General features: G+C 36.3%; 1 protein-coding gene across 4 annotated transcripts in view; it reads right to left on the reverse strand.

Moving 5' to 3' along the window:
- Positions 1 to 11,823: 11,823 nt before the first annotated feature.
- Positions 11,824 to 21,524, reverse strand: part of LOC145268374 (protein WWC2-like) — a 162,783-nt gene continuing 153,082 nt past the window's right edge. For all 4 annotated transcript variants that reach the window (XM_080123929.1, XM_080123928.1, XM_080123926.1 and 1 more), the window contains 2 exons: positions 13,890 to 14,011; positions 11,824 to 12,117 (listed from right to left, as the gene is read on the reverse strand). In XM_080123929.1, coding sequence (XP_079980055.1) covers positions 12,000 to 12,117; positions 13,890 to 14,011 — 240 coding nt within the window. In that variant the 3' untranslated portion in view covers positions 11,824 to 11,999. The remainder of the gene's footprint in view (positions 12,118 to 13,889; positions 14,012 to 21,524) is intronic.

Here is a 21,524-nt window from a genome sequence, read left to right on the forward strand (position 1 = left end):
TTTTCCTAAAAATACAAAAAAAAACAAAAAAAAACAACTCTCTTACTTGGAAGGCTGAAAAGAAAGGAGCATACAAAAATGGAAAATAGTACTTTTAAAATCTTTGTTCAAAGTTCCCTTTCCTCACAGAATTTCTTTTAAAATAGTACCTTCAAAGGCACAAAATTATGGCTTGTCCAACAGTAATGAAAAAAAAAAAGTTTTATAAATAGGTCCTTTTTCTCAAAAAGGTAATTCTTGTTAAATCACTTAGGCTTTATTGCCTTCTCAGATTCTCGACTCTTTTTTAAAGTTCCTTGAAGAGACTGCAATTCCTTATTTCAATAGAATAGTCGGACATTTTCTTTTTGTTAAAAAAAGGTTATTTTTCTCGCATTGGAACCACAAACAAGTAAAGTCTCTTTGACAAATAGGAGAAAAGGTGTAAAATATTTCTTCCTTTGTGAAGGCTCAGTTACCTTTAAATTCACAGGAAAATGAACAAAGTCCAAAAGCTGCTACTGTAAGTGTGAAAATGCCTTATGTGTACAAATAAGATATTTTTAATGTCTATACTGCTAGATGGAGCACAGAATTTTGTGTCTTTCCTCCAAGGGAAAATAATTGATAAAAAAAAAAATTATTTCCTTATCAAAATTTCAATACAAGTTGAATTTAAACTTCCTTAAAATTTTTCTTTTTTTTTAATTAATGCCTTAACTTTAAGTGACGTTACCAGAGCAAATTTTGGAATTTTATTGTTTTAATTCTTGGTCAGTCACACACACACACACACACACACACACACACGCCCGCAAATAACAAACCATTATTCATTTCGATTTTCCCCACGCATTTCAAAAAAGTCATATTCTGTCAGCAACGGCTCAATTTTAAATACGCCCACACACTTTTCTCAAAACAACAAAAGTAAAAATAACATATGTTTGGCAGACGTAGTTGAAAGCAGGTCACGTGACACAAGTAGCCAATGAAAAAATTAAGAAATAATCTTTTTTTACGGATTTCCAAAAGTGAAAATATCAGCAGGAGTGGTCCCTTTCTGAAGCTGGCCAAAAATGTATAAAATAGCCGTCTACGGAGGCATTTCAGCTTTCTCTCCCTCTCAGCTCACTTCGAGACACCACAAGAGCATGTTTCTCTTGTTCATGACCTCAATGCTGTCAACATCGTAAACATCACACGTATACGCCATGTGGACACCAAAAAAACGACTTGTACACACAGACACATTCATCCCGCACATCTAAAGTTAATAACAACAAAATCACTCACTTCTTGAATTTCTTTCCTTATGGGACTTTTTTAAGCAAGGCGAACTTCGCAAGATACACAAACTTTAAATTTCTTTTTTTAATTACTTTCATGCAGGACTTTCATCTAACATTTCTAATTACAATGACATTGAAAGAACTCTCACCCGTTGGACCTTTTGTGATCACCTTATTGCTGTTGTTTAAAAAATAAATGCTGTGCATTTAAATCAGAAGGAAATGTCTTTTGTTTCATTCTTTTTTTTATTATTTGTTTGGGGCGAGGCAATTTAATCTCACTTAAATTTCTGACATCCACTATACTCTCTCAGCCGCCTAATGGTGCTAGGAAGAAGGTGATGGTTTGGCTCATTTTGCCTTTCTGAAGTGGAATATAAATAAAGTGTTTGCTTCTCTTTATGTCTCTTTTACTATAAAATAATTCTCTTCTTTCCCACCTCTACTATTCTAAAGAAAGGACTGTCTGATTGGTCAAGGTGATTCTCCTTAACCAATCAACACACACAATTTATCAGGCTAAATGCAAAAATCTGTTACTCTCACTCTTTTCTGAATGTGAAGCAGTTCAGTCAACAAGTAAGAAACATTTCACAAGAAAAACCCGTCTAGCTGTAAACACTATCAATAATTACCCCCACTCTTTATCTGTGCCTAAACCGAAACGTAGATTCCATGAACAAAGCTTCTTTCTTAGAACTGCACGCCTGTGGAATTGTCTTCCGTTTTCCTGCTTTCCAGCTGACTACAATATGGTTGTCTTCAAGTCTAACGTAAATAAGTTCTTGATGAGCTGTTCCATATAAGTTATCAAATTTACCAAATTTTCATTACTAATGATTACTATATTGTCCAATTTCTACTGTACACTCTTTAACCCTTATCCTTGAGTGGCCTCTTGGCCTTGATAATGTGGTGATGCCTATGCAAAAAAAAAAAAAAAGAAACATTTCTTCTTTAATTTGAATGTGACTATCTTTCTTTGAATATTCAGAGGGCCATCTGTTTCTCGGACATAAAAGAACTTTATAGTTGGACTTCTAAAGCCGCAAACATAATCAGTTTTGCAAGGGCTTTTTTTTTTTAATTATTATTGTTCAGTTTAAGAATTCAATACATATATTATTGTTATCTCAGTATTACATGTCTTCTGTAGCTTTTTCTTTCATCATTTTCCAACTTCGGCGAGTGTGAATGGAAGCATTCCTTGAAGCAAAATATTTTAGGGAAGCTTACACTTCCTGCCCTGTTTGCCCGTTCCTCTTTGGTATGGCTGGCGGTGAGGCTGGGATCCTTTGACTTATCATAATCATTGTCATCATTACTATCAGCCTGTCACTTTCCTTGCCTTGACAGGAGGGAGGGTGGCTCTTCGCCCGTTTTCTTCAGATAGAGTTGCTGACTTAGTTTCTCTGACAAATTTTGATGTTAAATATACAGAAAACTTTATTAATTGTTAGTAAACTTTCAATGTAATTTCATTCCATGTTAATTACAAAGCAAAACGGCCTTATCAACTGCGAAATTATTTATTGAGAAACAGATTGAAAGAGGAAAACATTTTAAAGACCTTTTACTTGCTTGCATATATTTCATATTTATATCAAGTAAGACTGTTCTTTTATTTTAAATAGGAAAACGAATATTTTCCCATTTCTTCAATAGTTTGTTGCTGTCATTTGGACAATAAATTTAACTTTGTTTTTCCAGTCGATAGAGCTAATTTTGTAATAGTCCCTCAATTAGAGACCCTTTTTACATGTTTCTATTTTTATAATTGTTCCTTTAAGGTTAATTTTTTCCCCCCTTGCTTTGAGAAATAAAAGCAACAGGAATTTTATTTCTTTTTAATAAAACTTGGACAAAATTTATATACTTTTTCAACCTAGTTTTCATTTGCACCTTTTTTATTTTGCTTAACTTTTGTTCATTGCTACCTTTGGTTTTATTTACAAGACCTTATTTTTTTCTCATTTTTTAAAATATATTTGTTATACTATAAAATGCATTTTGGTAACGATCCTACAAAATATGTAACAAAGAATACTACCTGTTATATATATATATATATATATATATATAGCTCATAACTTAACCACATTTGTTTTAAAGAAGTAATATTAAACATTTTTTTTACAATCAAGAATAATTTTACAATTTTTACAACAGTTTTATTATCAAGGTTATACAGGAATCAAGGAATAATTTGATTATTATTTTAGTTTCAAGGTATACCTTCTCTTTATCCTAAATGAGACCGGAGAAGGTTTATTTACAGGTGCTTTACATATTAACATTATCAGAAGAGCCTTGAGCCTCACAATCTGAACAAAGCTACTCTCCACAGGTTTCTTCCTCAGAGACGCCTATACAGTCAAAGTGGTACCATCTGTTGAATTCATCACAGCCTATCATTGAGAACGAACAGTAATTCCGGACAGAGCAAGAGAGACAGAGATAAGATCTCCTCCACCTTATTCAAATAAAAGCGAAACTGATGTGAAACTAAGGCACAGTTCTCGGCCTACAGGCTGAGAGCGTCCAGAAAGCAATGGATATTTGATCAATGTCGGTGAAAACCATCATATAAGACAATTGTTTTCATTTGGACACTCCCCTATTAAAGGGGAGCTGGTTTTTCTCAACACATTGGGGAAATAAACCCAGACAAAGTTGGGTAAAAAACAAACCTAAAAGAACTACCCCACAGTTAAAATTAAGGGCGGAATTTAATTGACCTAATTAAATTCGCCACGCACATGCCATTTGTGCGTTTATAAACGTTAAATTGAAATTGTTTTCAGTTATTTTCCCTTTGTGGACGAGCAGTAAGTTATCAATTTCGCCTCAACATTCTGGGTTCGATCCTACCTACCTACCTATCAAGACTTTATTTTTTTTCCGATTTTTTAAACCAGTTACTTTTTGTTTTACTTTTTCTTTTTACATCAAGTTTTTTTGTTTTTCCGAGTTTTTAAAAGAAGTTTAACATAGGGTTTGGATCTAACCCTCCTCCAACACACACACCTATGTCCAGCAAAGGCTTTTTTTGCCAGGGTACTATTTCTTAGAACATTTTATATACCGTCTAATCATAATATCTAGGATTTGCGATTTATTTACATTGACTTTTACACAATTATTGCTATTTTGGCCCCTCTCGTGTAGATTCAGCTTTTTCATATAAAAGCGAAGCTAATCTAAAGCTAAGGTATGCATTGTGAGGAAACCCCTTATATCAGACAATTGCTATTCAATTTGGACAATCCCCTTTAAATCAGAAGCTGGTTACTCCCAACATCTTGGGGAAACAAAACCAGCCAAAGTTGGGTAAACAAACAAAAAAAACTGCATTGCAGTAAAAATTAACTGCAGTATTTCTTTTTGACCTCATTAAATACGTACATCTGTCAATTCAGTTTTTAATCCTTAAATAAATTCAATCGTCTTTCTGTTACTCTCCTTTGCTGGCCTAGCGTGTAACATGTCAGGTTCATTTTCCACCTTTGCCTCAAGGCTTCTGGTTCGATCCTACCTATCTACAAAAACTTCTTTTTATTATTTTTTGATCTACCCCTCCCCAACACACACACACCTACAAACACTTGGGCAATGCTGGCCACCCCCACTAGTCTATATATATAAAAGCCAAAATGTGTGTTAGTGTCTGTGCGTGTGTGTGTGCATTTTTGTGTATGTCCGCTAAAGACTTTTTTCCCGCGGCTTCTCGGTCGGCTCACTCCTTAAAACTTTTTATATGATGTCTAGATGATAATATGTATGACTTAACAACAGGTGTCGTGCGTGTATTTAGTTTGCCCGACTTGTAAACACTATTTTTTCCAGATTTTTAGATCGCTGCATGTTTCTTTTGCTATTCGGTTTAAAAAAGCGAAACTGAATTCGAATTAAGCAATGTAAACGTTTGGTCAATGTTAGCTTTTCACTGTCATATCAGACGATTGCTTTCATTTGGACAACACTCCCCTAATAAACGGGGGAGCTGTTTTCCTCCGCAAAATTGGGTTTTCGCCTCATTAAAAACTGTCCTGCAGAAAATGTTTACTGCTGAATAGCCATTGCTTATGTCGTCGTAAATCTTAACTCCGCGACTTCTATTTGACCTCATTAAGCGGGCACCTGTCAATTCTACTAAAATAAATTCAAATGTCTTTCACTTACTCTTTCTTGTTGGCCGAGTGGTTAACGTCTCACATTTTTTTCCAACTTTGCCTCAGGGCTTCAGGTTCGATCCTAACTACCTACCAAAACTTTTTTTTTTTTTATTATTTAAGAGCACACGCACCTCCAAACACCCAGGCAATGCCAGATACCCCCGCTAGTCTATAATATAAATCTCACCTGTCTGTTTAAATGTATGTATCTATGTCTGGCTAGAACTTTCAACAGAGCCGACGGATTTGCACAAGGTTGGGATCATTTTAAAGCTCAACCCTTCAGATGACAAATATCGGTGAATTGGCTAAAAACAATTCCTACAACCTCAACTGGGCACTTTCCTACAGAGATTGGTCGATTTTTTTTGCCAATATTTTCAAAAGTCATCCCCACTTTTCGATTGAGTAGCCTTAATTTAAACATTCGTCACTTACGGTTTGGCAATGGACGCAACAGCAAAGGTGTCACTTTTTTTCACATTCTTTTCCTTCTTTGCGATATGGGTTTGAACCTGCCTACCTACTAACACTTTTTTATTGCTGAACACACACCTCCAAATACCTGAGCAAAGTGAAGCACCCTAGCTAATCTATATATATAAAAGTGAAAATGTGTGTTTGTATGTATGTTTGTGTGTTTGTATGTCTCACAAAAACTTTCCACATGGGTCACGGATTTTTGCCAGATTGGTATCATTTTAAACTTTCAACCTTCGCCCGACAAATATCGTAAAATTTGCCAAAAACGTTAATTTTTTCACCCTGAAATCATCACTTTTCTACAGGGAGGGGTCAGCAAAAACCCTCCTCTCATGACGAATTCGCTTCTACGCATGCGTCATACGACGTCGTAATCTGATTTACTTTAAATATTTGAAAAAGCGACACAATTTCGGCAACGTTGTCTTAGCTCAGTTGCTTAGAGCGCGGCCTCATTATCTAAATGTTTTGGGCTTGAATCATTGTGAGATGTCTTTTTTTTTTTTTTTTCGATTTTTTAAATTTTAATATTGAAGCAGGGTTATTTAAGCTATTTTTCACATGTTTTCAGATTTTTTAACGTTCGTTTTTCTGTTTTAGGTTTTCATTAACACTCTCCACTCCCGTCCGACCACACACACCAAAAAACACTCGAGCTAAGCTGGGTACCCCACGCTGGTTATTTATGGCAGTGTTTTTTTTTTTTTGTTTTTATTTTTCAGAATTTTTAAAGAGGTTTTAACGTTCGTTTTTCTGTTTTCATTTTCGTTTTTACCATTTTTACATTTAACATCGTTCGTTTGCTTTACGTTAGTTTTTTTTTTTTTACTCCGCTAATTCTTATGTTTTGATTAACACCCCCCCCCCACTCCTGACCGAGCACACACACCTCCAAGCACTCGGGCAACGCCGGGTACCCCCCGCTAGTCTGTATATATAAAAAGCAAAATGTGTGTGACCATTTCATGTATAGTAATTGTCTGTAGTTTTGAGATGAGGTGTTTTCATTGATTGAGATTGTCGGACTGACTTCCTCATCTTGGTTGTTATTGTCACAACATTTCGGCCATTTTGCCCTCCGGCCTTCGTCAGGTGTTTTGTATGGGGAACCATTTGTTAGGGTTGGGTTCGAGACTCCTAACAAACGGTTCCCCAGTTCAATACAAAACACCTGACGAAGGCCGGAGGGCAAAACGGCCAAAACGTTCGATCCTACCTACCTACCAAAACATTTTTAATTTTATTTATAGTTTTTTACTTTTTCTTCTTACATTAAGTTCGCTGTTTTTTCTTGTTTTTCCAATCTTTCAAAAGAAGTTTAATATAGGGTTTGGCTCTAACCCCTCCTCCTAACACACACACCTACATAAAAACTTTTTTTCGCTGTTGTTTTTTTGCTTTTGTTCGTTTTTTAATATTTGTTTTATTTTTATTTTTTTAATCTACCCCTCCTACACCTACAAACAGCCAGGCAACGCCGGGTACCCCTGCTAGTCTATAAATATAGATGCGAAAATGTGTGTGTATGTATGTTCGCTTTTTGTGTATGTCCAAGAAAGGCTTTTTTCCGAGAAGCGATCGGTCGGCTCACTCCTTAAAACTTTTTATATCAAATCTAAATGATAATATCTATGAGTTAACAATGGGGCTCGCCTGTCTATCCAATTTGCCCGAGTTTGAAAAGCTAAGTATCCCAAATTTTTCGATCGCCGCATGTGGATTGGACTTTTTCATATAATAGAAACGAAACGGAGCTTAAGATATCGTTCCTGGTGCGATCACTGGGAACGTCCAAAAGTAATCAGCTTTGATCAATGCGGAGTTTCTCCTTATAGCAGACAATTGCTATTACAATTGGAAAATCCAAAATCTTTTATGGGATGCTGGCCCCCCCCCCCCCCACCAACATCTTGGGGAAACAAAAAAAAAAATTTTTTTAAAACTGCTCCACAGTAAATAAAATACTGCCACGCAATGAAAGTTGATCTCATTAAGTACGGGCACCTGCCAATTCTTAATACTTAAATAAATTCAAACATCTTTCCGTTACTATTTCTTAGTGGCCCAATGATTAACGGCGCACATTTTTTTTTCACACTTTAATTTCCAACTTCGCCTCAAGACTTCAGGTTTGATCCTTCATACTTACCTACCAAAACTTTTTTATTTACCCCCCCCCCAACACAAACACCCGGGCAACAATTTTTTATTATTCTTTTGTTTTAATTTACCCAAAACCACACACCCCTCGAAACACCCAGGCAACGCCGGGTACCCCCCCCCCCCCGCTAGTCTATAAATATAAAAGCGAAAATGTTTGTTTATGTGTGTGTGTGCGTTTTCATGTATGTCCAAGAAAGGCTTTTTTTCTGAGAACCGATCGGTCGCCTCACAACTTCTTATATCGCACCTAAATGATAATATCTACAAGTTAACAACCGGGGTCGCCTGTCTATTTAATTTGCTCGACTTTCAAAAGATAAATATTCAACAATTTTCGATCGTCGCATGTGCATTAAGCTTTTTCGTATAAAAAAAGAAGCGAACAGACTTGCAGTAAATAAAACATTGTCCCGCACTCAAAGTTAACGTCATTAACTCGTCAAAAACGGGCACCTGCCAGGTCACACTTTTTTTTCCCCCACTTTATTATTTTCCAAGCCATTTAGGCTTCGGTTTTTTTTTAAAAACAACCAACGATTTTTGTTTTCATTTACCCAAAAACACACACACCTACAAACACCCGGGCAATAGGGCAGGTCGATTTGCAACTTTTTTCAGAAAATCAACATGGCACTGGTGATGATAGTTGAGATTTGATGTGATAAGAGCATACCAAAAATTAGATTCCCATCTTGAACAGAAAATTGAGCATTTAATTTTAAAAATCGTGTAGAAAAATGCTGAAAGATCCTTCATTTTCATAGCATTTTTCACAACACTGATTTTGAAATTTTACTATTTCTATAAAATATTCAATTAAAATTGATATATTTATATGAAATACATTGAAAGAAAAATACATGAATTATAATTTTAATTATGAATCACAACTAGCAAAATATCTCAACTTTTACTGCATTGATTAAACAAAAATTGTAAAAAAAAGCTAATTAGCAACTATGTCTTTTAAATTTCACAATTCAAAAAGATATGTGGAGATGTATTACACAATATAACAACTTCATACAAGTTACAGAACCATGTATAACTGCTGAAGCAACTCCACAAAACTAGTAGGACAACCTAGTTTCCTAAGAATCTTCCAGAGTGCATTGCAATTGACGATATCACAAGCTTTTGTCAGATTGACAAAAACTTGATACAAAGGCACTCGCTGCTCCATACATTTTTCCGTTAGCTGTCGCGCAGAGAATATCATGTCCATTGTGCTGCAGCCAGATCTAAAACCACATTGATTCTCTGGGATGATCGTAGAAGGACAAATCCATTTCAGCAAACGATTTAACATCTTTGCTAAAACTTTCCTACGGCTTCAAGCAGGCTAATAGCTCTATAATCAGCACACTCAGATTTGGACCCTTTTCCTTTATAAATTGGGATCAATATTGCATCAATCCAATCTTGAGGGATAGCATTATCATGTCAAACTGCAAGGATGTGCATGGACTATGTTGATAAAGCTATCACCTCCAAATAGCAATAATTCAACAGATATCCCATCAAGTCCTGGTGCTTTTCTCTTATTAATCTGTTAACATGCTTTTGGTCTCATCAGTACTGGGATCAGTCATAATCTCATCAACAACCTCTTTTTGAGGGAGACTATCAATTATTGTATCATTTACTTCAGATGGATTATCAAAAAGATCTCAAAAATGTTCTGTCCATGGTTCCATGATTTCCTCAACATTGTTGAAAAGGGCAAAACCATCTTCGGATTTCACAGATACCAATTTTGGAGGCTGCACCCCAAAAACTTGTCAGATTTTGTTATACATATCTTCTGAATTTTTGTGGTCATAATCTGTCTGGATGTCTGCTGATAATTTGGCCCAGCACTTGTTCTTCATTCGGCATGTCTCATGCTGTATTTTTTATTTTGCTTCTTTATACACTTTTCTGCAGTTATTTTATCTGATCCATTAGAACACAAACATATCTTGTGAGCATTTTTTTTCTCTTCTAAAAGATTGGTGATGGTCGAATCTTTTTCATCAAACCAATCCTTATGTTTGGTTTTCTTAAAGCCAAGAATTTCAGCTCCTTTGCTATATGCTTGTGACTTGAACCGTTCCCAAGTTCTGTCAAATGAGATCCTAAGAGTTTCACACATTTCCTTATTTTGTATCTTATTACTCCATTGCCTCTGACCTTTTTCCTTATACACAACTTAAGTTTAGCACGAACAAGATTGTGATCAGTGTCACAATCTGCACTTCGCATAACTCTTACACTATACACATTCTGAAGATCACGCTTGCACATGACATAATCAAGAATATGACCATGTTTTGATCTGAGGTATATCCAAGTTACCTTGTGACTAGGCTTTTGTTGGTAGAAAGTGTTACATACTGCAAGATTATGTTCAGTGCACAACTGCAAAAGAAGAATCCCATTATCATTTGCCTTACCAATGCAATATTTTACGAAAACACCCCAGGTGTTGCGATCACTTCCAACCTGCGCATTAAAGTCTCCAAGCAACAAAATCTTATCTGCTTCGATACAATTTCCTATCCCTTTGATACAATTTCCTAGATCTTAATAAACCCCATTTTGACATTCTGTCTAATATCCAAGTAGGGGTATATACTGAGATAACTGACACGTAATGATCACAAGTAAACATACCCTCAGTAACAGAATTCGATCACTAATTCCACAAAGTTGTTCTGAAATATGATCTTTGTGTTGATAGGAAACCCAACTCCTTCCCTTTTTACTCCCTTGGGTGTGCCTTTCCAGAAAAAACGTATACACTGCACCTTTTTTCATCATTAAAATGGGTTAGATAGAGCAGCGATATCCACGTATCTAGCTAATTCTTTGGCACAAATAGCTGTTCTTTGCTCTGGATTAACCGACTCTTTTGTATTAATTTTTAAAATAATCTGTATGATGCATCATTATCATTGTCATCAGCATGAGTATTGTAAACAAATTTGAGTGTCAATTAAACAACTGTACCGTTAAACATACACTGTACAGCATGTTTCGGTGGGGCATACAGGTGGCAGACGAGTTGCAGGGGATAGATGCTTTGCTAAAGGAAAGGGGAAAGGCACAAAGAACTGAAAATATTTTTGTCCAAAGTGTTTTTTCTGAGAGCTGCCGAGTGGTTGGGTCAACGTACCTGTCCTAAGAGTTCTTGGTTGTCAATTGAACTTGTGTGTTTCAGTCTGGTCAGGCAAAAACTCATTTTAAAAATCTGCCATACAACTTTAGGAAGGTAGATAATACTTGTAATATAAAAAATAAAAAAACAAAAAAACCCCTTTGTTCATAAATTGAACTTGTGGTTCTTACTTTGGAAGAATTGCTTTGTTGTAGCATATACAACAACTTTGGACTGGAACAATGACTGAGATGATCACGGCCTGTGGAGTGAATGCACAAAGGCATGTTCATATACCAAATGAATTCCCAACCTTTCGGGTAGGGAGTAGCCCTTCCACTAATAGTAATAATAATTAACCAGCCATAAGGAAACTACAACAGAAATAAAACAAAGGAACTGGAACTGTGAGACATCTCATCTTATATTTAAAAAAATATAAAATAGCTGTAAAGGGTCAAAGAGGATGGAAAGATTGACGAGAGAAAGCACTAACCAGACTGCCTCTGAAAGAGTATAAAAAGGATTAGGATCTAGCGAATACAAATAAAAATAATTATAATACATTAAAAAAAATAAATAAAATAAGAACTTCAAAATTCTCACAATTTTATTAAGTAAAAAAAAAAAAAAGATTAAAAAAGAGGAAAGAAGTCCATTTATGTAGCGACTGTTAGGACAATATACATAGGCAAGTTTTAATCTCCCCCTCCCCAATGAGTACTTCACCCATTTTTCAATTTAAGTAACCAGTTCCCCAAACTCTGTTCATACTTCTTCGCCGGCTCGTTCATCGTTTAAAAATTCTTCAAATCTGTCGTCTGTCGTATTACTTGGAATAACAGGCACTGTTGTGTTGTCGACAGTAAAAAAAGCCATTTTTTCACTGCAGAAACAAAAAAAAAAAAAAAAAAAAAAAAAAAAAAGAAGAAATTCAATGAGAAGAATGTAGTTTGCTTGAAGCATTGTGCATTATGTGTGAAAAGTTGTGTTTGAAGGCTATTCTAACACTATCATAGGCCAGTCCTTGCATTGCAAAGAGGTTTCTGGAAAGGCTGTTATGTCCTAGTATGGTATGACCAGCTCTCTATAGATACAAAGAAAATAATTTATACCTGGGTTTTTAGTAGAGTTTTCAGAGTCATTAATTATTTCCTACAAATTATCTGGGCTGGGATCATTCTGAAATTGAACGCTCAACTAAAAGGAGTGAACAAACCATATTTTTCATATAAAAAAATATATTTGTTTTTACATTTCAGCTGAACAAATATAACTAAAGTCGGTCGAGCTGTGGCTTCCACGATTGCCGCAAATAGAGTTGTAATTGCAGCTTCCAAATCATGGTGACAAATGAAAGAAAGGAGAGAGAGAGAGTGGAAAACAAATATATTTCAACAAGAAGAAACAAAGAAAAACTTAATTCACAAGTTCATTAGGTTCAGCATTTCTGACCTTTCAGCAGTACTGCCAAGCCCTCATTTTTTATAAACATCTGTCAAACTCAATCAGGATCAAATCTGATCCTGAATACACTTTATTATCATGTCATCAGTTCTAGATGTCTTCAACATGTTTTAATAACACCTTTCCAATTTTACATGTTGCCTCACAAAAATCAGATATCAAGAAGAAAGCTTTGAATTAGTGCCTCCAAAAAGGTGCTTATTGTGCTACACTAGAACAATGCAGTTTGGTATAAATTTTTGTAGAATTAAGGAATCAGTAATGAAAAGAAAATTCAACTCCATAATAAACTACAAAGCAGAGCTCAATTGCACCTTTTTGGTATAACCATACGTGAAAAACGTAATGAACACACAAATCACTAACAAATAACTAAGAGTATTTATCAAATACTAATGTTCAGGTGTGCTCAAATATCAGCAGATATGTTGATTGTGGATATATACACAAATCTGCGTCTAACGTGTGAGGGACATAAGAATGCAGTACTATGTCCTGTCCATGTAAAATAATTAAATAATTAATAAAATATTAAATCAAATAACAATATACTAAAAAATAAGTAAATGGAGAGAAGAGAAAAGGAAAACTAATTTCAGGAATTAATATTTCAAGGAAAATAACTACCTTCCAACTTTTTATCATTTTTTATCGCTAGTTACTTTTCTTACATATGACTTAAATAAATAGGAAAAAATTATACACACGCACATGTTTATAAATTAAAATGAGATCTAAATGAAACACATAACAATATAATTATTACTGATAAATATCAAACATAAATGTTAACTCCTACTTCAACAAAAATTCATGATCCTCTACAAACCTAATGCAACAGACATTCTCTTACTTCCAGCTCATGGCAAAAAAAACAAAACAAAAAAAAAACACATCAGCCAGGGAGTTGTGCATATTCAAAAACTTTTTCTTTCTGAAGATGATGTTTAGCATGAAAATTCAAAGAACATAACACCGCTGATACCATATTGGTTCGACACATTATCTTGATAAATATTGAAAACATTTAAACTTTTGCTTACAAGTTGTCATTTATTGTTTACCTTGTCTCATCTCTAACTGGATTTCTATAAAACTGTATTGTCAGTCTTCAAACACAACTTTTATAATAAAAGTGAATGACAATAATGAACAGAGGAGAATATGATAAAATTAAGAGAAAATTCATACCTGAATGCATTCGGGAAGAAATTTTTCTGCAATTTTTGAACGTCACGTGTCACTTTCTTCACAAGTTGTTCTGCACGTTTGTTTGTCTTTGAGCAACTAGGTTCATTTTCGCTTTTATGTGCCTAATAAGAAGAATAAAAAATTAATTGTGAGAATATATAATTATTTTTGTATATATGCAAAGTATTCCTCACAGCGATTTTACACATTCCTGGAGGCTTATTATGAATCTCTGACACTAGTGTGCCATAATGAGTCATTTTATGGGAGTTGGAGTTCTTCACACTTGAGGGAGGGGAGCTTATGGCTGACTTCTTATGGGGAGACACGTAAAATCAAGAAGGTGCTATTGTGGTATTAAAACATGACCAAGACAATAACCCTTCGCTACACTAAAGTTAACCACTTAGTGACAAAAAGTGATAGGCTAAAAGGTCAGATCAGTGTTAGCTGACACTGACTTTGCTAAAGGTTAAAAATGAGAACTATTGATGACCTTAAAGTCTCATCCCTTTACAGTGGAGATCCCTAGGTGCAAGAAAGCCTTTTACTCCAATAGTTTCTTCCCCAGAACTGCGGGTCTTTGGAACTCCCTTCCGGGATTCTGCTTTCCCAACTGCAATGATATGCAGAAGTTCAAGTGTAATGTTAACAAACATCTTTCTACTCTTCTCCCTTCATAATGATCCCGCTAATTAATTCCCTAATAGTAGCCCCCTGCTTCAAAGTGGCACTGTGCCTTGTTTGGGGTGAAAATTGAATAAAAAAAAAAAAAAAAAAAAAAAAAAAAAATAACAATATTTCTCCTCTTTCCTTTTGATATGTATACTTGTTTTGTATGCTTTTCTTTTTCTCTCACTCATTTTTTGTGAACACAAGAGATATGGTTAAGTTATGCAGTCGTTAGACAGAACGCAACAACCCATGATATAACAATCCCAGCTTAATATTACCTTGCACAATGCCTTACTGCACCTTCAATTTATGTGTATTCACAAAACAATAAAAATCAAGCATGAGGCTTAAAGCTCCAAATGCACTAAGAGGTCACTTGTGGCACATATGGGTGCAATTTTTTTTTTTTTTTTTTTTTTTTTTTTTTTTTTTTTTTACATGCACTTTGTGATTGTTACAAATAAAATTGATAAATTTTTGCGCATACCTCATCAACAATATATACATAAATACATGTACTTGCTGCTAACCGGCTTTGTCTTGATGAAGACAATTTCAGATGAAAAATAAAAAATAAAGTTAGGAAAATAAGATATGTTTCTGAACTTTTGAGATAAGGATTTATAATTTGTGTGTGTAATATATATATATATATATATTATATATATATAAGAAAGAAAATTAATAACTGTAAATTGAACTTTACAATTAAAATTTATTGTTGCCAGAAACTGTTTTCAACATCCTTGCACGTCCCTGTTATTTGTGGCAATCCAGCAATGCATTTTAGGGGTGCTGGCAATGGTCCTGTTGTCATAACTTGGATCGAAAGAGAGCACAAGTTGTACAGTGGTGCATCTCTGATCTGACTCTTAAACATTGTGTCACTTTCAGACATGATAGAAGGCTTCTACCACTCTTGGGATTTGTACACAACTGGTCAATTAGTAGATGGTTTGCAACAACAAAACAAAAGAAAACTAGTTTTCATCAAATGGAAATGGAATCATGCACTTTTTACTAAGGTGAAAATTTTATTGTCCCACCGTGTATGTGTGTGTGCGTATATATATATATATATATATATATATATATATATATATATATATATATATATACACACACACACACACACATGAATATATATATATATATATATATATATATATTCATATTTCCCCCAAACCTCTGGCCTTGATGGAAGGGAGGCAAAAAACTTGCTATGGTTTCAAATGATCTGAAATAATAGCAAGAGGAAACTGGATTTCAAATATGTTATATCTCCCCTCTTTTGGAATTATGAATATCTCTAGTATCAAATAATCCTTATACACTGAAATTTACTTTTTGTATAAAAACCAAAGGAGGGAGATATAAAATATGAGAAATATTTGGAATCAAGTTTCCCCTTTCTGTTATTTCAGATCATTAAAAACTATAACAGTAAGTTTTAGTCTCCCCTCCATCAAGGCCAGAGGTTTTGGGAAAATATCAGATATTTTGTAATTCATTCAACGTTTTTTATGACCGGTTTCCATAACAACTATGTCACTTCAGTGACTAGTGTTGCTACTAATTCACTGCTCTCGCAAAAAGAGAAGTAACAAATGAAACAGAATGAAAGCAGACGAGTGCAGTACATTGTTTTACATATGTGTATCTTATGTTTATGGGGGCAAAAAAATAAGACTGAAATTAAACAAAGAACAGGTGAATTTACTGGAAGCCTGGAAAAATCATGGATTACAATAAAAAAAATGCAAGCATGAAAAATAATATGGTTAAGCTTAAACATGGAAAAGAAAAGGATAAGATATTCTAGTAAAAAATAGAAATTTATAACTTAAAATTTTGCAGCGTTAAAATTCTTAATGCTGCAATATTTTAAATTATAAATTTATTATATTTTTACTAGAATATCTTGTCATTGTCTTTTCCATGTTTAAGCTTAACCATATTACTTTTCATGCTTGCATGTTTCTATTGTAATATATGTATGCATATATACACACAAATATGTGATCTATAGTAAGTAGTAAGATTATACATCTAAAAACAAGTATAGGTTTAAGACTCCAAAAATGTATACGAGAATTGTCTATAAGTATGAATAAAGTACTGAATAAAATTCACTTTAGTGACACTGTTTTGCAAGTTGAAGGCTCAGTGCAAGCAATACTAAGAATACAAATTGCGAATTACTTAACCCTAACTGTGTAGGAGTCTTAAGATTGAGAGCATGCTGTCCTTGTGGATTAAACAAAGGATTACGTTCACAATTCCATCCAGATTCAAGAGTAATCCAAATAAGACATTGTTTTGAAAATAAAGCTTGCTGAATTCACACAACATTTTGAAGGCACTTGACAGAATATGGCATTCTGGTTATGATCTTTCTTGCAAGTAATTCTGAATGGTGTCTCCTCATCCTATCAATGATGATGTTCCTTAGTGCTCTTTTCTAGGCTTAACATTGTTTCTTCTCTATATCAATGATCTTTCAGAGGATATTATTCAGAAGATTAAAATTTATGCTGATAACATTATACTGGTGTTGCTCCCCGAGGTTGTATAATCTACAAATTGATTTAGATTTGGTTGTGGATTTGGGGTATAAAATGGCTTTTTTATTTAATGGATGACATGACTCATATCTTTCAATCATAGGAAATTTTTCTTCCCGAGATTTTCAAAGCTTTCCTGGAGTTCATATATTAAATCTTGCTTAAATATTGCTCCTGATGTTTCTTATAAAATCAGTTCTCTCTATCACTCTGGACACTTTCTTACACCTGAGACTATTCTTTATTTTGACAAATATTCTATTAAACCATGTAAATAGTATTGTCATATTTGAGCTGGTAAATCTATCCCATTTGAGGGTTCTTAAGATATAGAAACATATCTGTAATTTAATTGGCACTACCCTTCTTTTCTGCAACGACTCTCTTAGACGTGCTGTTGCTAATCTTATACTTTTTAATAAATACTATTATGAAACGTGTTCTTTAGAATTGTTTAATCTATTCCTTTATTTCTTTATTCTAGCTTGTTAAACTATCTAGTGATTTTCATCAATTTGCTGTTTTGATATGAAGACTAACTTATGCTTATGGAACTCACTTCCTCCCGACTTTTCCTTCCACCTATAACATTTGTCTTTCAATAATTATCATTCATATTTGTTAGCTCCTTACATCAAGTGGCTTCAGAAAGAAAGTAGACCAGAAAGACAGAGAGAGAGAGAGAGAGAGAGAGAGAGAGAGAGAGAGAGAGAGAGAGAGAGAGAGAGAGAGACAGACAGACAGAGAGAGAGACAGAGAGAGAGACAGAGAGACAGAGAGAGAGAGACAGAGAGAGAGAGACAGAGAGAGAGAGACAGAGAGAGAGAGACAGAGAGAGAGAGAGTAGACCAGAAAGACAGAGAGAGAGAGAGAGAGTAGACCAGAAAGACAGAGAGAGAGAGAGAGTAGACCAGAAAGACAGAGAGAGAGAGAGAGTAGACCAGAAAGACAGAGAGAGAGAGAGAGTAGACCAGAAAGACAGAGAGAGAGAGAGAGTAGACCAGAAAGACAGAGAGAGAGAGAGAGTAGACCAGAAAGACAGAGAGAGAGAGAGAGTAGACCAGAAAGACAGAGAGAGAGAGAGAGAGTAGACCAGAAAGACAGAGAGAGAGAGAGAGAGTAGACCAGAAAGACAGAGAGAGAGAGAGTAGACCAGAAAGACAGAGAGAGAGAGAGTAGACCAGAAAGACAGAGAGAGAGAGAGTAGACCAGAAAGACAGAGAGAGAGAGAGAGTAGACCAGAAAGAGAGAGAGAGAGAGAGTAGACCAGAAAGAGAGAGAGAGAGAGAGTAGACCAGAAAGAGAGAGAGAGAGAGAGTAGACCAGAAAGACAGAGAGAGAGAGAGAGTAGACCAGAAAGACAGAGAGAGAGAGAGAGTAGACCAGAAAGACAGAGAGAGAGAGAGAGTAGACCAGAAAGACAGAGAGAGAGAGAGAGTAGACCAGAAAGACAGAGAGAGAGAGAGAGTAGACCAGAAAGACAGAGAGAGAGAGAGAGTAGACCAGAAAGACAGAGAGAGAGAGAGAGTAGACCAGAAAGACAGAGAGAGAGAGTAGACCAGAAAGACAGAGAGAGAGAGTAGACCAGAAAGACAGAGAGAGAGAGTAGACCAGAAAGACAGAGAGAGAGAGTAGACCAGAAAGACAGAGAGAGAGAGTAGACCAGAAAGACAGAGAGAGAGAGTAGACCAGAAAGACAGAGAGAGAGAGTAGACCAGAAAGACAGAGAGAGAGAGTAGACCAGAAAGACAGAGAGAGAGAGTAGACCAGAAAGACAGAGAGAGAGAGTAGACCAGAAAGACAGAGAGAGAGAGTAGACCAGAAAGACAGAGAGAGAGAGTAGACCAGAAAGACAGAGAGAGAGAGAGTAGACCAGAAAGACAGAGAGAGAGAGAGTAGACCAGAAAGACAGAGAGAGAGAGAGTAGACCAGAAAGACAGAGAGAGAGAGAGTAGACCAGAAAGACAGAGAGAGAGAGAGTAGACCAGAAAGACAGAGAGAGAGAGAGTAGACCAGAAAGACAGAGAGAGAGAGAGTAGACCAGAAAGACAGAGAGAGAGAGAGTAGACCAGAAAGACAGAGAGAGAGAGAGTAGACCAGAAAGACAGAGAGAGAGAGAGTAGACCAGAAAGACAGAGAGAGAGAGAGTAGACCAGAAAGACAGAGAGAGAGAGAGTAGACCAGAAAGACAGAGAGAGAGAGAGTAGACCAGAAAGACAGAGAGAGAGAGTAGACCAGAAAGACAGAGAGAGAGAGAGTAGACCAGAAAGACAGAGAGAGAGAGAGTAGACCAGAAAGACAGAGAGAGAGAGAGAGTAGACCAGAAAGACAGAGAGAGAGAGAGAGTAGACCAGAAAGACAGAGAGAGAGAGAGAGTAGACCAGAAAGACAGAGAGAGAGAGAGAGTAGACCAGAAAGACAGAGAGAGAGAGAGAGTAGACCAGAAAGACAGAGAGAGAGAGAGAGTAGACCAGAAAGACAGAGAGAGAGAGAGTAGACCAGAAAGACAGAGAGAGAGAGAGTAGACCAGAAAGACAGAGAGAGAGAGAGTAGACCAGAAAGACAGAGAGAGAGAGAGTAGACCAGAAAGACAGAGAGAGAGAGAGTAGACCAGAAAGACAGAGAGAGAGAGAGTAGACCAGAAAGACAGAGAGAGAGAGAGTAGACCAGAAAGACAGAGAGAGAGAGAGTAGACCAGAAAGACAGAGAGAGAGAGAGTAGACCAGAAAGACAGAGAGAGAGAGAGTAGACCAGAAAGACAGAGAGAGAGAGAGTAGACCAGAAAGAGAGAGAGAGAGAGTAGACCAGACAGAGAGAGAGAGAGAGTAGACCAGACAGAGAGAGAGAGAGAGTAGACCAGACAGAGAGAGAGAGTAGACCAGACAGAGAGAGAGAGAGTAGACCAGACAGAGAGAGAGAGTAGACCAGACAGAGAGAGAGAGTAGACCAGACAGAGAGAGAGAGAGTAGACCAGACAGAGAGAGAGAGAGTAGACCAGACAGAGAGAGAGAGAGTAGACCAGACAGAGAGAGAGAGAGAGAGAGAGAAGTAGACCGGTAAGAGGAAGGGGACGAGAAAAAACAGGAGACCGGTAAGAGGAGGGGGATGAGAAAAAACAGGAGACCGGTAAGAGGAGGGGGACGAGAAAAAACAGGAGATAGGTAAGAGGAGGGGGACGAGAAAAAACAGGAGATAGGTAAGAGGAGGGGGACGAGAAAAAACAGGAGACCGGTAAGAGGAGGGGGACGAGAAAAAACAGGAGACCGGTAAGAGGAGGGGGACGAGAAAAAACAGGAGACCGGTAAGAGGAGGAGGAGGAGAAAAAAGGGGAGACCGGTAAGAGGAGGGTGACGAGAAAAATTATCGCCCCATTAGCCTCCTCCCACTTTTTGCCAAAATATTTGAGACCTTAATTAACCATGCTCTAGTCCATCAGCTTACAGATGCTAAACTTCTGACTGACCAACAATATGGATTTAGACAAGCCCGTTCCACAGCAGACATCCTAACTAATCTCTGAACGTATATACCATTCACTGGATAAAGCGGGGGAGGGCAGAGCGGTAGCTCTAGATATATCTAAGGCTTTTGACAGGGTATGGCATGAGGGTCTTCTCAGGAAAATTAGATCATACGGTATCACTGGTAGAATACTTAACATAATTAAATCCTTCTTAAGAGAAAAATCCAGGTTGTCCTCGACGGTCGTACATCTAAACAATATGATATAAATGCGGGGGTGCCCCAGGGTTCTATCCTTGGACCTCTATTCTTCCTGATATTCATAAATGACCTCCGACAAAATTGCTTCTGAGATGGGTATATAATGCTGATGACACTACACTATGGCAGGCACGACAAGACGAATGAACACATTTCTAAAGAAATGGCAGAAACACTAGAGGAAGACCTCCAATCTGTGGTGGAATGGGGACAAAAGTGGTTGGTCGCGTTCAATGCTGCCAAGACTAAACTAGTTTCATTCAATAATTACAAGAAACCACCTACCACCTATAGCAATGGCCGACTCTTTATCTGAGAATACATCTTTCAAACTCCTTGGCCTAACGTTCACTGGAAACTTGAGTTGGAACAATTACATTGAAGGCATTGCCAGGGCCGCTGCAAGAAAGATGGGCTCTCTACCGTGCTAGAAAACTACTAACACCCGAAAGTATCCTGTACCTCTATAAGGCCACCATTCGCCCATGTATGGAGTATCGTTGTCACATCTGGGCTGGTGCATCTGCTACTAGTCTCTTGCTCCTTGACAAGGTTCAAAAGAGTCGCAAACCTGATAGGCCCTGAACTGTCATCTAAGCTTCAGCCTCTGTCCCATCGATGAAATGTTGCATCCCTCTGCCTTTTCTACAAGTATTTTAATCGTGAATGCTCT

This window comes from Euprymna scolopes, chromosome 43, assembly GCF_053919585.1.
Source record: "Euprymna scolopes isolate OS-2025 chromosome 43, ASM5391958v1, whole genome shotgun sequence".
In the NCBI taxonomy this organism is placed as follows: Eukaryota; Metazoa; Mollusca; class Cephalopoda; order Sepiida; family Sepiolidae; genus Euprymna; species Euprymna scolopes.